This window comes from Heptranchias perlo, chromosome 18 (genome assembly GCF_035084215.1).
Source record: "Heptranchias perlo isolate sHepPer1 chromosome 18, sHepPer1.hap1, whole genome shotgun sequence".
Lineage (NCBI taxonomy): Eukaryota > Metazoa > Chordata > Chondrichthyes > Hexanchiformes > Hexanchidae > Heptranchias > Heptranchias perlo.
This window is the reverse complement of record NC_090342.1, coordinates 48,952,156-48,970,602: the sequence shown is the minus strand read 5'-3', so window position 1 is coordinate 48,970,602 and position 18,447 is coordinate 48,952,156. Positions and strand designations below refer to the sequence as shown.

The 18,447-nt window shown below is 45.6% G+C and overlaps 1 protein-coding gene across 1 annotated transcript in view; it reads left to right on the top strand.

Annotated features, from left to right (window-relative positions):
• Window positions 1-18,447, top strand: part of cntn1b (contactin 1b) — a 373,705-nt gene that overhangs the window by 223,070 nt on the left and 132,188 nt on the right. Inside the window, exon 16 of the mRNA XM_067999885.1 lies at window positions 14,580-14,650. Within this exon, the coding sequence (XP_067855986.1) occupies window positions 14,580-14,650 (71 nt within the window). The remainder of the gene's footprint in view (window positions 1-14,579; window positions 14,651-18,447) is intronic.

The following is an 18,447-nucleotide window of genomic DNA, read 5'->3' as shown; positions in this document are numbered from 1 at the left end:
TACAGACCACGTTAGCGTTTCGGTTGAAAGCACAGAAAAAGGAATTTGATACGTGGGTCAAGTGTTCGTATGATGATGTTTTAAATTTCACTTTTACCGTTTAGTGTTAATTCGTGGCAAAATAAAGAACTTGCATTTATATATTGTCTTTCATAACCTCAGGACATCCTAAAGCACTTTACAGCCAATCATGTTCTTTTGAAGTGTAGTCACTGTTCTAATGTAGGAAATGCAGTCGTCAATTTGCGCACAGCAAGCTCCCACAAACAGCAATGAAATAAATGACTAGATCTGTTTTAATGATTTCCATGAAGGATGAATATTAGACAGGACACCGGAGAGCTTCTCTGCTCTTCTTCTGAAGGGGCCTTGGTTCAATGTCACACCTGAAAGACAGCACTCCTTCAGTGCTGCACGGAAGTGTGACCCTTGATAATGTTCTGAAGTCTTTGGGGTGGAGCTTGAACCCATGACCTTGAGATTCAGAGGTGAGAGTGCTGCCGCCTTGGTAAAACAGGTTTGTGCCTGAGAAAAATGCATCAGCACACATAATATTAACAGCAGTAACATGATTGTACCCACATGCCCATGGCAGTACAAAGCTCTTCACCCACAACTGGTGCACACAGCCACTAAACAGTTAAAAGGATACCAGCACTACCCTCCAACTGCAAACGTGACAGAACATTAAAATTAGACCCACAGTAGTGCTTTCTGTACCACAAACGACTGATTTACTCAGTATATTTTTGTATTTTAGCCCGGGAAGCCATCTGGTGGTGTTGCGATTGTGGAAATATGATGTTTATTTCCATACTTTAGGGGCCACATAAGTGTTGTAAAAATAACTTTCAGAACAAATCCAAGCATGAAATTCCAACATACATTCCTGCCGTCAGGAGCCACACTCCAAGCCGAAAGTTTCTTGGAAAATTAGCGGTGTTTTTTTTAGCAGAAGTCCACTGTTTATGAAGTACAAAAAATATTTTCTCTGCGCATTCCTTCTTATAAAAATCATTGTCTGCTTGTTTTCATGTACTCTGAAGGGGGAACCTGCAAGCGTTGAAGAGGTGTTGTGCAACGTTTATGGAAGGGGCATCTGCTGACCAAATGTCAGATTGTAGTCATCTGCGTGCTTGTATAATGTCAGCTGTTCGGTAACGCATCTGGACGTTTCCTTGTAGATTTTACCCTTCCTTTTGTATTCCCTCGGAATTGAATGCAATATACATTCTACACCTGCAACGTGTCGACGTGCATCCTCAAAGTGTGCTCTGTGCTGAATCCAGGAGGAAGGTATCAGCGATGAAAGGGTTGGAGGAAATGTTCCCAGGTGTTGACCAGCTCTCAGATCGTTGCAGGTTGGCTGTATTAAATAAAGGGCGTTTCCAGTCTCACTGCGCACTATTTGTACGGAACCCTCTGACAGGGCTGTACGAAATTTCTCTGTCAACCATTTTAACAAAGCCCGCAAATAATTAGATTCACTTTGTTGCTAAGAAAGCAGAGAAAGGAGTTGCAGATAAACACTTTTTTTTAACTGATGTCACACAAAGCATTTTCAACGCCAGCTTCTTAGAGAAGTAACTGTGTGTTTGAATTATTGGCTTTTGAAATGATCTTGCTGCTGTATCCATTTAGAAATGATGTAAAATAAAACCCACTGTGATAGTTTAAGGAGCCTATCCATAATGCTGAATGCAGTAGGTTAAGATGAAATTCAAAACTGCACAGATGAAAAGAATGTACTAAAGCAGATTACTTAATGCTGTGGTGTTGCTTGGGTCAGATTTTACTGATCCCTATGTTGCAGGATTAGTCTGGCTCTAATTTTAAGATTATGTTTCCTTGTTCTTGATTCCCTCACCAGAGGAAATAGTTTCTCTGCATCTACCCTATTGAATCCTTTTATCATCTCGATTAGATCACCGCTCAGCCTTCAAAACTCAAGAAATACAAGTCAGGTTTATGCAGCCCTGTCCTCATAATTTAACTCTCTAAGCCCATTCTGGTGAATCTGCCCTGTACCCCCTCCAAGGCCAATATATGCTTCCTGATGTGCGGTGCTCAAAGCTGACCGCAGTACTCCAGATGGGGTCTGACCAAGGCTCTATACAACTGAATACTTCTCAGAGATTCCCTACAACTTTCTCTGCTGCAGTGAATGCAGCAACCTTGGCGTCCCATTTGACCCTGAGATGAGCTTCCCACCACATATCCTCTCCATCACCAAGACCACCTACTTCCACCTCTGTAACATCGCCCGTCTCCGCCCCTGCCTCAGCTCATCTGCTGCTGAAACCCTCATCCATGCCTTTGCTACCTCCGGACTGGACTATTCCAATGCTCTCCTGGCCGGCCTCCCATCTTCCACTCTCCATAAACTTGAGCTCATCCAAAACTCTGCTGTCCGTATCCTAACTCGTACCAAATCCCCGTTCTCCCATCACCCCTGACTTACATTGGCTCCCAGTCCAGGAATGCCTTGATTTTAAAATTCTCATCCTTGTTTTCAAATCTCTCCTTGGCCTCGCCCCCTCCCTATCGCTGTCATCTCCTCCAGCCCGACAACCCTCCAAGATCTCTGTGCTCCTCCAATTCTGGCCTCTTGCGCATCCCCGATTTTAATCGCACCACATTGGCAGCCGTGCCTTCAGCTGCCTAGGCCCTGAGCTCTGGAATTCCCTCTGTAAACCTCTCCGCCTCTCTCCCTCTCTCTCCTCCTTTAAGACGCTCCTTAAAACCTACCTCTTTGACCAAGCTTTTGGTCACCTGTCCTAATATCTCCTTAGATGGCTCGGTGCCAAAGTTTGTCTGATAACGCTCCTGTGAAACGTCTTGAGATTTTTACTACGTTAAAGGCGCTATATAAATGCAAGTTGTTGTTATTGCAGATACACTGCCGCTGGTAGTTTCAGTTCCTGGAGAGTTCAGTTGATTTCTTATACTTTTCTTTGAAGTGTGACACAGAAAATTGAGTGTGATATTTGAAATGTGATGTACAGGAAATGATCTCCAGATATACCATTTCATAATAGTAGCAGATCCATGGCATTGTTCATGGTGATTCAGAGGATATGCTGTTTCATAACAATAGGAGTGTTTATGCCGTGTAGGGCTTAATATCAGGGCTACTGATATACACTGACTGAATTAGGAAAATTCCATTTTTATTTGTTTGGTGCAACAGTGACCTACCAGAGGATCTCAGTGCCAGCACCTTCAAGGTATAGCATGAGAAGGGTCTCACCGGTCTTGGCAAACTGCTTCACGAGGGCCGGATCATGCCCTTTCATCAGCTGGCTGGCAAATTTCCCATCACCCAATGTGACTACTACTTTTACCTTTCAAGGGATCCCTGGGAGTGCGCCAATTAATCAGAGGGCCCCCAGGAATGAGCCACTATTTTCAGGGGGTCCTCATGGATGTGTCATTGTTTGTAGAGGGCTCCAGAGAATGTCAATATTTGCAGGGGGTTCCCTAGGAAAGTGTCTGTATTTACAGGAGGTACCTGGGGGCATGTCTGTACTCGCAGGGAATCCCAAGCAGTGTGTCAGTATTTGTAGGAGGTCCCTGGAAGTGCAGCGATACTTGCAGGAGATCCCCAAGAGTGTGTTACTCTTTGCAGGTGGTCCCCAAAAGTGTGCCAGTATTTGCAGGGGATTCTGTATGGTACAGAATCCAGGGGGCTGATTTTCAGATGGCGGGGCGGGTGCATTGGGGGCGTTTAACAAAAAGCAACTATAAATAAAAAACATGACCAACCGTCAAACACCCTTGTGTATCCCCCTCGTGCTTACAAAACCTTCGCCTTTCGCTTCTGACTACTTCGACAAGGTGCATCCCCTGTGGCTGCAGCAGAGGTAGTGGCAGGTTGCTCTTGTTCATGCCCTGACTGATTAGATGATTTGGGCTGACGCCCTATGGGTTTCGGTGCCCATGAGGGTCCCTCCAAAGACTGCTGCACCTGCACCTGTGTAGGGGCAGACTCGGCCACCTGGAGAGGAGGCAGCATTGCGAGTACTGGTTGAGAGGGGGGCATGGGGTGAGACGTGGGGGCACTTTGAGTGGCGTCCCCACTTCCATGTCCCATTTCGCCATCATCCCTCCCCAGGGCCAGGCCCACACCACTCCTACCACTCTGCTGGACGACAGTTTGGAGGACATGTGTGAAGCCTTGTAAGGCCAGTGCTGGAGTATCTGCCTGCCTGTTTAAGGCGGCAGAATGTTGTTCACCCTGAGTCCGAACAGCCGTTGTCAGGGCCTGAACGATCTCATTTGTGAGCCGTGCTTGAAGCTCCATGGAGGTTAGCCTTCCCTCCATCGCAGACATTCCCGCACTTACCCGCGACACTATCTCAGAGATGCACTCACGTCCCTGTGACGGTATCTCAGAGATGCCCTCCCTTACCTGTGCCACCATTCCACTTATGCAGGAGTTGGACTCCTCCATCCTCTGTGCGATTGTGGAGAGTGCGCCTGGCACCTGTTCCAGCACCTTGCAAATGTGCTGCTGCCCCTCGATCATTCTCCTTTTAATGGATGGCCCCCAGGGTTCAGCATCTGTGTCCAGCTGAGCAGAGCCTGGAGAAGAGTGCTCCCACCGACGCGGACTCTTCACAGCTGACCCTGCCACAAGTGTATGCTCGTGCTCACGTGTGTGGTAACTCAGCATGTGCGACCCCAACTGGGAACATAGGAACATAGGTACAGGAGTAGGCCATTCAGCCCCTCGTGCCTGCTCCGCCATTTGATAAGATCATGGCTGATCTGTGATCTAACTCCATATACCTGCCTTTGGCCCATATCCCTTAATACCTTTGGTTGCCAAAAAGCTATCTATCTCAGATTTAAATTTAGCAATTGAGCGAGTATCAATTGCCATTTGCGAAAGAGAATTCCAAACTTCCACAACCCTTTGTGTGTAGAAATGTTTTCTAATCTCGCTGCTGAAAGGTCTGGCTCTAATTTTTAGACTGTGCCCCCTACTCCTAGAATCCCCAACCAGCGGAAATAGTTTCTCTCTATCCACCCTATCTGTTCCCCTTAATATCTTTTAAACTTCGATCAGATCACCCCTTAACCTTCGAAACTCCACTGAATACAACCCCAATTTGTGTAATCTCTCCTCGTAACTTAACCCTTGAAGTCCGGCTATCATTCTAGTAAACCTACGCTGCACTCCCTCCAAGGCCAATATGTCCTTCCGAAGGTGCAGTGCCCAGAACTGCTCACAGTACTCCAGGTGCGGTCTAACCAGGGTTTTGTATAGCTGCAGCATAACTTCTGCCCCCTTGTACTCTAGTCCTCTAGATATAAAGGCCAACATTCCATTAGCCTTCTTGATTATTTTCTGCACCTGTTCATGACACTTCAATGATCTATGTACCTGAACCCCTAAGTCCCTTTGGACATCCACAGTTCTTGACTTTTTACCATTTAGAAAGTACCCTGTTCTATCCTTTTTTGATCCAAGGTGGATGACCTCACATTTGTCTACATTGAATTCCATTTGCCACAGTTTTGCCCATTCACCTAATCTATCAATATCACTTTGTAATTTTATGTTTTCATTTACACTGCTTACAATGCCACCAATCTTTGTGTCATTGGCAAACTTAGATATGAGACTTTCTATGCCTTCATCTAAGTCGTTAATAAATATTGTGAATAATTGAGGCCCCAAGACAGATCCCTGTGGGACTCCACTAGTCACATCCTGCCAATGTGAGCACCTACCCATTATCCCTACTCTCTGTCACCTTTCGCTCAGCCAACTTCCGAACCAAGTCCGTACTTTTCCCTCGATTCCATGGTCTTCTATCTTAGCTAACAGTCTCTTATGTGGGACATTATCAAATGCCTTCTGGAAGTCCATATAAATAACCTACATTGACATTCCCCTGGCCACTACTTTAGTCACCTCTTGAAAAAATTCAGTCAGGTTTGTCAGGCACGACCTACCTTTCACAAATCCATGCTGGCTCTCTCTGATTAACTGAAAATTCTCGAGGTGTTCAGTCACCCTATCCTTAATTATAGACTCCAGCATTTTCCCCACAACAGGTATTAGGCTAACTGGTCTATATTTCCCTGGTTTCCCTCTCTCTCCTTTCTTAAAAAGCGAATGACATGTGCAATTTTTCAATCTAGAGGGACAGTTCCTGAATCTAGAGAACTTTGAAAGATTATAGTTAGGGCATCCACAATGTGCTCACCTACTTCCTTTAAAACCCTGGGATGGAAACCATCTGGTCCTGGGGATTTGTCACTCTTTAGTGCTATTATCTTCTTCATTACTGTTGCTTTACTTATGTTAATTTTATCGAGTCCCTGTCCCCGATTCAATATAAGTTTTCTTGGGATTTCCGGCATGCTATCCTCTTTTTCTACTGTAAATACTGACGCAAAGTAATTGTTCAACATGTCTGCCATTTCCCCATTGTCAATGACAATATCCCCACTTCCAGTTTTTAAGGGGCCAACACTGCTCCTGACCACCCTCTTTTTCCTAATATAACTATAAAAGTTCTTTGTATTGGTTTTGATATCCCTTGCGAGTTTCTTTTCATACTCTCTTTTTGTAGCTCTTACTATCTGTTTTGTGACCCTTTGTTGATCTTTGTATCTTTCCCATTCACCAGGATCTGTGCCATTTTTTGCCTTTTTGTATGCCCTTTCCTTATGTCTTATACTGTCCCTTACCTCTTTAGTTGTCCATGGCTGTTTTTTTTGGCAAGTAGAGTTCTTGCCCCTCATGGGTATAAACCGATTCTGTATCACGTTGAATGTTTCTTTAAACATTTCCCACTGATCATCAGTCATTTTACCCATTAACAGATTTGCCCAGTTTCCTGTGGACAGTCTCTGTCTCATCCCATTGAAGTCGGCCTTGCCCAAGTCTCGAATCTTAGCAGCTGATTCACTTTTTTCCCTTTCAAACACTACATTGAACTCGATCATGTTATGATCACTATTGGATAGATGTTCGCGCACAGTTAAGCCGTTAACTAAATCTGGTTCATTACTCATTACTAAATCTAGTATGGCTTGCCCCCTCGTTGCCTCTAGGACATACTGCTGTAGAAAACTATCCCGGACACACTCAAGAAATTCACTACCTTTCTGACAGTTGCTAGTCTGCTTTTCCCAATCTATGTGAAGGTTAAAGTCCCCCATTAAGACCAACATGCCTTTGCTACACGCTTGTCTAATCTCTGCATTTATACAATCTAGCACTTCAGAGCTGCTGCCAGGGCTCCTATTCACAACTCCCACTATAGTCTTAGATCCTTTCCTATTTCTCAGTTCAACCCAGAAGGTCTCTGTTGGCTGCTTGCCGCTCGTTATATCCCCCTTTATCATTGAAGTGATTTCATCTCTAATCATTAAGGCTACTCCTCCCCCTCTTCCATTTTCCCTGTCTCTCCTGTAGACCTTATAACCTGTTATGTTTAGTTCCCAATCCTGACCATCCTGCAGCCATGTCTCAGTAATAGCTATCATGTCATACCCTCCAATTTGAATTTGAACCTATAGTTCATTTAATTTATTCCTTATACTCCGTGCATTTGTATATAGAACTCTTAGTTGGGCCACACACCCTAGCCTAACCTTCAGCTTTGATGCTGGGTTAATCGCCTTACGCCTTCTAGTTTTTATTTTATCTGTCGTGCCTAAAGTACAGTTTCTTTCCGCTGCTCTACGCTTTTCCCTTTCACTTGTTCTTGAACAACTGTTTGTACTATTTGTATTGTAAATTTCCCGTGGGTCTTCCCCTCTCTTGCTGCTCTCAACTTTACTCCCTTCTGACTCCCCGCTCAGTTTCCCATCCCCCTGCCACTCTAGTTTAAACCTTCCCCAACAGCACTAGCAAGCACCCCCGCGAGGACATTAGTCCCGGTCCTGCTCGGGTGTAACCTGTCCCGCTTGTACAGGTCCCACCTTCCCCAGAACCGGTCCCAATGTCCCAGGAATCTAAATCCATCCCTCCTACACCATCCCTGCAGCCACGCATTCATCCTGTCTATTCTCCTGTTCCTATACTCACTAGCACGTGGCACTGGTAGTAATCCTGAGATCACTACCTTTGAAGTCCTGCTTTTTAATTTATCTCCTAACTCCTTAAATTCACAATGCAGGACCTCATCCCTTTTTTTAACCTATGTCGTTGGTGCCAATATGGACCACGACTACTGGCTGTTCACCCTCCCCCACCAGAATGCCCTGCAGCCGCTCCGTGACATCCTTGACCCTAGCACCAGGGAGGCAACATACCATCCTGGAGTTACGTTTGCGGCCGCAGAAACGCCTATCTGTTCCCCTTACAATTGAATCCCCTATCACTATAGCCCTGCCACTCTTCTTCCTCCCCTCCTGTGTAGCAGAGCCACCTGTGGTGCCCCGAACTTGGCTCTTGCTGCTTTCCCCTGATAAGCCATCTCCCCCAACAGTAGCAGAATATCTGTTTGAAAGGGAGATGGCCCCAGGGGATCCTGCTCTACCTGCCTGGTCCTTTTACTCTGCCTGGCGGTCACCCATTTCCTTTCTGCCTGCATAATCTTTACCTGCGGTGTGACCACCTCACTGAACGTGCTATCCACGATAGTCTCAGCATCACGGATGCTCCACAGTGAATCCAGCTCCGAAATACGGTTAGCCAGTCGCTGCACCTGGACAAACTTCCTGCACACATGGTCGCCAGGGACACTGGTAGTGTCCATGACTTCCCACATAGTGCAGGAGGAGCATATCACGGGTGCGAGCTGTGCTGCCATGACTTGCCTTGGACTCTCAGACTTTCCTCCCGCTCTTGGTCTCTCCTTTTATACTGTGCTCACCTCTCGGACTCTCCTGCCTCACCTGTGACGTCGCTCAGTAGTTTTCTCTTGTTGCAGGTCTGCTGCTGCTTTTATTCCCCAATCTCAGTCTTCTACGCTCAGGTCCACTGCCACTCTGGGGAAAAAGTTAGGAAAAGCAAGGCAAAGCAGCACCTCCTTCCCCCACTTCACCGAACTCCCACACTTACCAAACTCTCAGCAGTTCGCTTTGTGTTGACCGCACTCCATCCTGTCGCACTGACAGCCCCTGTATTTCTACAGTTTGTGACTCAGATGAGTCAGGCCTGCCCAACCTTCAGGTACCAGTTTAATCTCGCTAACCAATTAACTTGCTACAGCAGCTCTCTCTGCTGAAGCCTGACAGAAACTTAAAAATTTAAACTTTAAAATTGAACTTAAACAGTTGCTAGCAATTGAACTTAAACAGTTGAAAGCAAAATGCACTAGATTTTAAAGAGATTAACCCTTAAACTCCCACACTTACCAAACTCTCAGCAGTTCACTGTGTTGTCCGCACACCGTCCTGTCGCACTACCTGAGGACTAGGACCCACCGAGGTGTGAGTATCTGCGCTGGTGGATGGCTCGCTCAGATATGACGGTGCCCCCTCAGAGGCCGGCAGGTCCTCTGAGGAATTGCCCTCTGCTGTCACAGCGGTCACTGAAGGCCCTGTAAGAGAACTGAAGGCAATATTCAGCATGATTACAGATGTCGAGGTGCTGAAGATGGCAAGGCATGTTAACATCAATTGATATTGTGTGTGCTGAATGTTAAAGTCCTGTCACCAGACGTTTGCCGGGTGCCAGTCTCGGTGTCCCCGATGGACAGGCACTCGAGGGTGCGGCTCAGCTCCAAGGCCTCCTGCTCCATGTCTGTGAGCACGACTATCTGTTGCGGCCCCCCTCCAGTCCTTGCCCTCTCCCGTGCATTCTGGGCTCTCTTCACCTATGAGGGGAGAAAGTAGAGACGCATGAGTGAGTGATGGTGACATTGCCAACCGATGAATGCATTGGTTTGGGTGTGGCTGACCGTGAAAGAGATGCATCAGAGAGTGAGTATGAGACAGAGCCATGACATTGTATGAGGATTGGGTTGAGTGGTAGTGGTGGGGTGAGTACTGGTGAGGTGAGGAATTGCAGGTAAGTTGAGGATGAGCTTTGAGTGGGTGTGAGGAGTGATGTGATAGAGTAGTGTTGGCAGTGCAGAATGAGTTGGGGGGTGGGGGCGGTGATGTGGAAGACGGAATGTAGGAGAATGAGTAAGTGTACTCCATTTGACTGACCTAGTTAGGTCATTGAAGCGCTTCCTGCACTGGATCCAGGTGCAGGAGATGTTGCTGCTGCTGGTGACCTCCTCTGCCACCTCGAGCCAGGCCTTCTTGGTGGCAGAGGCTGGCCACTGCCTCCTGTCCGCTGGGTAGAACACATCCCTCCTCCTCCTCACCCCACCCAGTAGCACCTGGAGTGAGGCATCGCTAAATCTAGGAGCAGCCTTTCCCCTGTGCTGCTCCATTGTGGTGTGTGGTGTTTGCTCCAGGAGCAGCCATTGGAGGACTGCCCCTTTAAATAGAGCTCCTCCAGCTGACCGCCTGTGATACGGGTGTGCAGTCCGCCCGCTGCGCAGGTTTCGGGCGCCAAACCCGGAAGCCACGTTAAGTTGTTCAAATTTACCCGCGATCTCATGGAGAACAGACAGATTTTATTGGCGGGTTACCCGCACACCCAATCGCCCCCCCCACCCCCGGCTGCCATCCTGCCTCCCCGCTAATATCAGGGCCCAAGTGTTTGAGAAGGGCTGCTGCAGGGGACTTTCACATTGCCTAGCTCTAGTGCATTCTGATGTCAGATTCGAGCCTGACTCCAGAGTTCTGTTGCCACTTTTGAGTCGGAGTGTGATCAAAAACCATTTCCTCTTGATGTCGCTTTGGCAGTATAACTGCAGCCTTCTTGTTCTGAAAAGGAAGTGCATAAGTCAGTGAGGGGCTTGGTCTGTTCCCTCCCTGTTACTACATTTTTGCTGTTAAATGCATTACTTCATAGAATCATACAGCACAGAAGGAGGCCATTCGGCCCATCGTGCCTATGCCGGCTCTTTGAAAGGGCTATCCAATTGGTCTCACTCCCCTGCTCTTCCCCTATAGCCATGCAAAATTTTCCCTTTCACATCTGTTGGAACTGGCAAGCATTGTTGATTGACGCAAAGTCTAAGAGAATCGTGGAATCGTAGCATTTTGCAGCACAGAAGGAGACTATTCAACCCATTGAGCCTGTGCTGGCTCTCTGAAAGCGATGCACTTAGTCTCATTCCCACGTGCTTGTGTAAATTTTTCTTCTTTCAAATATTCATCCACTTCCCTTTTTGAAGCTATTGTAGATTCTACTTCCACCATTTTTTCTGCTGGGCGTTCCGTGTCCCAACAACCCTGTGTGTGTAAAAAAAAAATGTTTCCTAATCTCTCCCTTTTTTCTGGTGATCATCTTAAAATTTATACTCCCTCGTTACCAACTTACCAACCAGTGGAGATAGTTTTTCCTGATGTATCTTATCAAAACATCTCATAATTCTGAACAGCTCATCAGCCCTCCTCTTAATCTTCTTTATTCTAATGAAAAAGATCCCCAGATTTTGATCTCACAGCGGCCTTAACCTTTATCCAGCATATGAATGGGCTCACATCAGTATTGAGGACACTGTTTCAGCATTCTGGATGTATCTGGATATTTGTCATCAAATGCTGTGTGCCTCGGATATGGAGAGCGGCAGATAGCACACCTCAAGGTTTAGTACGAACCTGTAAATAATACTCGGTCTCACACAATAGAGTGACACGTTGACAAAGATGTAGGGTTTAAGGAAATTGAATGGTAAAAGCAGCATATGTTTTAGTGGATGTTTATCTTCCATTGGAAGGAAGTCTATTTGGTGATCACCCTGCACGCACCAATCGTAAATCCATCTCATTTCCTTCAGCTCTTCATAAAAGGGTCCAAATCCTCGGAATAAAGTCTGAAAAATACCGGGTTGAGGCTATTCATTTTCGGCAGGCTGCCTAGCAGAGATTACATGCTGGTGTGTGAGATAACGTCCAGTGCCAAGGTTGCCAACTTTCAAAAGAATGGAAGTTCCTCAAGACCATTCTGACTTGAATATTTAAGTGCCCGGTGGAGCTGAATTGTAGCTGCATTACATTTGCAGCTAGGGAATTGCAATTGTCTCATAAATCTGTAGAAATTGATGTTCGGACACTTGCTCCAGGTTTAGATGGTGTTTGTAAAAGACTTGAGCTGCACTCTCACTGTTTGACGTCAGTGGAATTTAGTCAGATTTTCTGCTTTTCTACTTCTTTGCGAAACGTTGAAAGCAACGGGTTCTCGTTGCGAGATTGATTCAAGCTGAACATCAGTCTCGCACTCCTATTCATTTCTTTATTGCTGTATTCTGTTTGAAAAGTGAAACCTCCCGCATCACGGTGACAGTTGTTTGAGATGCTTGAACCAGAAGTTAAGCCGAGTGGGAGTAGATTTTTTTCAATCTTAATTCATCCATCCAGAAAGACCCAATCAATTCCCCCGCCCCCCCCCAACCCAAGTTGCTGCACCTAAGTATTTACTAAGGGAATCGAGGGTTTGCACCTCCACTACTCTGTCTAAAGGTCTGTTCCATGTGTTGATCGATCCTTGTAGGAAGAACTTCTGGACACCAGTTCTTTATTTACCCTTTATAACTTTCAGCCTCCCTCTGCTTTGTCCTACACAGTGAGGTAAATATTTGTCTTAACCGCACAGCCGGGAATCTGGCAGAGCGGATCGTAAGCACGGTGTACATCGATTTCAGTGGAATGAAAATCGGACGGGTTCTATAACGGGCGGGGTATCCGCTCCACCAGATTACTGCCCGTCCGCTGAAGGCGAGAATTTACCCCACAGTGTAGGTCAAAGGAGACCTCGGCTGAAAGTTATAAACGATAAATAAAGAACTGGTGTCAAGAAGTACTTCATTCACGGATCGATCAATACATGGAACGGACCTCGAGACAGAGTAGTGGAGGTGAAGACAAAAATTTACTCCGGCATCTCCATTGGAGACAGTGACTGTGAATCAAGGACCATCTGACCAAGCCAACCTCACTGCCGACCGGGCATGTAGCGTAAAACGCACTCGCTCTGGATTTCAATTTGTTCTTGGCACTACTGGGAGCCTGGCTATTCACACTTGTTCAGCTTTGTTGCCTCATTGCTTATTTAACCTGCAGGAGCTGCTCCTTGTTTCTCGTGGTGCTGTTGGAAGGGAAATTGTAGGTTTTGTTTGAAAATTACTTTTGTGCAATTGAAATAAATTTTCAATGATCGGTATAAACCTCTCATTTAAAAATTGTCCTATCCTTCAGGTTTGTGAAATTCTCAGCCTGCTGCAAGGTCCTTGGATGTTTAACTGTGGCATATTACTTGCCTCACCGGCAAACACGTTCATATATCTTAGAGATTTTGCGGGCTTTCAGCTGACAATTATGTTTGGGGCAGAGTAATGTCATTTTACCTCGTATGGGACTGCTGCTTTGTTGGGAGCTGGAGACATTCATACCTTTCATAAGAGCAAAGCATAAAGTCAGACCAGAAAAAAATGTATCTTGGAGTTGGAGAGGGTGCAGAGCAATGAAACAAAGCTGATCCCGGCTACAAAGAGAATGAGTCCTTGAGGAGACATTAAAGGAGCTTGAGATCTACGAGTCCAGAGAGAAGGAGGTTGAGGGCAGCGATGAAAATGAGGGAAGTGGCTGCACATGTGACACCGGAATTGCAGAGTGCTGACATTGGCGATTCTGGGCATTTATCAGATTTGATTCTAATTGTGGAATTCAGCTTTTATAGATAATGATCAGATCTCATTGGAAGGCTTAACAATTAGTCTCATTAACAGATGTGGAAACCACACTAAGAGTGTAGGTGTGCCTATATTTTTAACACAGCTTACTTTGTTATCAAACCGGTCGCTTACAATGATTTATGCACTGGATAAAACTTCAGTGCAACTGAGTGTTGCTCCAGGTCTTTGAAACAATGAGGCTGAAGGAAGCAAGCTATTTAACTTGGACAATGAGAGAAGGATTGGAGGACACAAGCAGCAAATACACAGGTCTCTGGCGAGGCTGGAGATTAGAAAACAAAATATTTCCCCATAAAATCGTGCGACAGACTTTCAGGGAAGGAAGATGATTCTGAGTCAATTGACACCTTTAAAAGGAAGCTGGGTCGATACCTGTTCAGGAGGTTATGAAGGATATGGAAAATATTAACACTGCTACTCGATTTATTTTAAGGAGCGTTAAGGGAAGCAGCTCTGTTCCTCAAAGCCATGGGTAAAAGAGGGTTGGATTGTTCCCCTTAATGTTTTATTGGTTTCTGTCTGTAGCTGGTATTGTTTCGGCCTGCACTGCATTCAGTGGGGAATCGTTAAGAAGAAATATCGCAGATAGTAACAAAGAATTTGCTGACAACTCTGCTTCAGTGGCGCTGTTCGAAAACTGGCAGTCGTCCCAGACCAATAGTTATGTGTTAGTCTTGGCAGGGTGCTGGACTCTGGCAGCTATTGCAGGTCACTGTTATTGTAATTATATCAGCCATATGTGTCGTTTGGCGTTGCAAGTGAAAGCGAGTGCCTTCTTTACAAAGCTTCCCCCCTCCCCTCTCCCCCACCACCCCCAATGCAAACTATTAAAACTCGCCTGTCTTCTTCCCACAGCTCCCACTGTGGCTCCATCCGATGTCGGAGGAGGTGGCGGAAACCACCGGGAAGTGACGGTAACATGGACGGTAGGTTCTGGTGAATGAAGCATCCGGGACAGGAGGCTCCCGCTGCTTCTTTCTGATAGGTTTATGCACATTGGGTCTTCTTCAGCCCTGCTGCCAAGTACAAGTGGCCAAGCAAGACTAAAGATATTAGCAGGTTCTGTCTCACGTGCTATTGGCAACTGTTCCATCCTTCTTGTGAAAGGTGAAATAAAATGCGCTGGTATTATGTTCCTGGCTGCAGTATTTTATCTCACGTATATCACTTCTCAATTTGTTATACAATCTTGTTTCTCAATACAATCTCAAGTTAATTGGATTCCCCAAGAAATTCCAGTTATTTATTATGCGACCACAATAAACTTCAAACACAATGGCCCTGAATGCTGCTCTGTGAAGATTAGTGTACAAATGGTCTTAATAATTTTCCTGGTTCATGACTTCAGTGGAGGTGTTGACCTGAAATGAGGCCGTGCGTAGTAACACTTAACATTTATTTATTGATAACTTAACGATCAAGAGCATATTGGTTTGCATAATTTATCCACCCGACCAATGCATTTTTAAAAAAAACGCCAACACAATTCACCCTTAAACATATTTAAAAGTGGTGACGACCTCCATGAAAGTAGCAGTGTAAGGAATTCAATACAGATACATGATGCAAGTGTCAGCCATGGCTCAGTGGTAGCACAGTCACCTCTGAGTCAGAAGGTTGTGGGTTCAAGCCCCCCTCTAGAGACTTCAACACAAAATCTAAGGCTGACACTTCAGTGCAGTACTGAGGGAGGCAATACAAAGAAGATGAACTCCACACCATCCAAAACCTGACTTATATTGGAAAGCAAGTGCTAGCTAATGGTGTGGAGTGGCACTCAGGTTGCAGATCCCCATTAGAACTCTGCTCTCCCGGAGCCCACTTGCCTTTTGTTCAATTTGTTGTTACGTGTGGCAATGAAGTAAAGGATGTAAAAACTAAAAGAAAGAAAGAATTTGCATTTATATAGCGCTTTTCACAACCTCAGGACATCCCAAAGCATTTCACACCCAATGAAGTACTTTTGAAGTGTAGTCACAGTTGTAATGTCGGAAACGCGGCAGCCAAATTGCGAACAGCAATGTGATAAATGAACAGTTTATAGAATCGTAGAATGGTTACAGCACAGAAGGAGGCAATTCAGCCCATCGAGCCCATCTTAGCAACAGCAATTAATCCCATTCCCCCGCTCTTTCCCCATAGCCCTGCAATTTTTTTCCCTTCAAGTATTTATCCAATTCCTTCTTGAAAGCCACGATTGAATCTGCTTCCACCGCCCTTTCAGGCAGCGTATTCCAGATCATAACCACTCGCTGCGTAAAAAAGTTTTTCCTCATGTCGCCTTTGGTTCTTTTGCCAATCACCTTAAATCTGTGTTCTCTAGTTCTCGACCTTTCCACCAATGGGAACAGTTTCTCTTTATTTACTTTATCTATATCCTTCATGATTTTGAACACGTCTATCAAATTTCCCCACCTGAGAGAGCAGATGGGGCCTCGGTTTAAAGTCTCATCCGAAAGACGGCACCTTCGACAGTGCTGCACTGGAGTGTCAGCCTAGATTATGTGCTCAAGTTTCTGGAGTAGCACTCGAACCCACAACCTTCTGATTCAGAGGCGAGAGTGCTACCACTGAGCCAAGGCTGAAATTCTGCCCACTCTTTGAAAAAAAAAAGCAAGACACTTTTCTCCGCTCATCTGCAGGTAGATGAGTTGATTTCCAACTGATCAAGCACCAGTGAGATTTGACTGTTGCTGCAGTGGAGCCTGTGAAAAGTTGACCCTTGTGTTTTTGCAAGCCTTCGAGCTCCAGATGAGACGATCGCCACTGTCAAGATCATTACTGAGACTGCAGTTACAGCCTCGGCTGTGATTGATCTCGGTAAGAACAACCCCAGCTTCTCCAGTCTGTCCACATAACTGAAGTCCCTCATCCCTGGAACCATTCTAGTAAATCTTTTCTGCACCCTCTCTAAGGCCTCACTTCCTTCCTAAAGTGCAGTGCCCAGAATTGGACACAATACTCCAGTTGTGGCTGAACCAGTGTTTTATAAAATAAATTCTTTGCTTTTGTACTCTATGCTTCTATTTATAAAGCCCAGGATCCCGTATGTTTTTTTAACCACTTTCTCAACCCGCCCTGCTACCTTCAAAGATTTGTACACATATACCCCTAGGTATCTCTGTCCCTGCACCCCCTTTAGAATTAAACCATTTAGTTTATATTGCCTCTTCTCATTCTTCCTGCCAAAATGCATCACCTGGCAGTTCCCCGCGTTAAATTTAATCTGCCATGTGTCCGTCCATTCCACCAGCCTGTCTATGTCCTCTTGAAGTCTATCACTGTCCTCCTCACTGTTTATTACACTTCCAAGTTTTGTGTCATCTGCAAATTTTGAAATTGTGCCCTGTACAAATTGGCCCCAAGTCCAAATCATTAATATATATCAAAAAAAGCAGTGGTCCTAGTACCGACCCCTGGGGAACACCACTGTATACCTCCCTCCTCTCCGAAAACAACCGTTCACTACTACTGTCTGTTTCCTGTCATTCAGCCAATTTTGTATCCATGCTGCCACTGCCCCTTTTATTCTTGAACATTAATGACAAGCCTATTTTGTGGCACTTTATCGAACGCCTTTTGGAAGTCCACATACACATCAACTGCATTGCCCTCATCAACCCTCTCTGTTACTTCATCAAAAAACTCAATCAAGTTAGTTAAACATGATTTTCCTTTAACAAATCCTTGCTGAATATCCTTTATTAATCCATACACATCCAAGTGACTATTAATTTTGTTCCGGATTATCGTTTCTAAAAGCTTCCCCACCACCAAGGTTAAACTGACTGGCCTGTAGTTGCCGGGTTTATCCTTACACTATTTTTTGAACAAGGGTGTAACATTTACAATTCTCTAGTCTTCTGGCACCACCCCCTTATCTAAGGATGATTGGATGATTATGGCCAGTACCTCCGCAATTTTCACCCTTACTTCCCTCAGCAACCTAGGATGCATCCCATCCAGACCTGGTGACTTATCTAATTTAAGTACAGCCAGCTTTTCTGGTACCTCCTCTTTATCAATTTTTAGCCCGTGCAGTATCTCAATTACCTCCTCTTTTACCGTGACAGATAATCTGTTTCTTTTCGTGACGTTGGTTGGGAGATAAATTGGCCAGGACACCGGGGAGAACTCCCCTGCTCTTCTCCGAATAGTGCCATGGGATCTTTTATATCCACCTGAGAGAGCAGATGGGGCCTCGGTTTAAAGTCTCATCCGAAAGACGGCACCTTCGACAGTGCTGCACTGGAGTGTCAGCCTAGATTATGTGCTCAAGTTTCTGGAGTAGCACTCGAACCCACAACCTTCTGATTCAGAGGCGAGAGTGCTCCCACTGAGCCAAGGCTGAAATTCTGCCCACTCTTTGAAAAAAAAAAGCAAGACACTTTTCTCCGCTCATCTGCAGGTAGATGAGTTGATTTCCAACTGATCAAGCACCAGTGAGATTTGACTGTTGCTGCAGTGGAGCCTGTGAAAAGTTGACCCTTGTGTTTTTGCAAGCCTTCGAGCTCCAGATGAGACGATCGCCACTGTCAAGATCATTACTGAGACTGCAGTTACAGCCTCGGCTGTGATTGATCTCGGTAAGAACAACCCCAGCTTCTCCAGTCTGTCCACATAACTGAAGTCCCTCATCCCTGGAACCATTCTAGTAAATCTTTTCTGCACCCTCTCTAAGGCCTCACTTCCTTCCTAAAGTGCAGTGCCCAGAATTGGACAC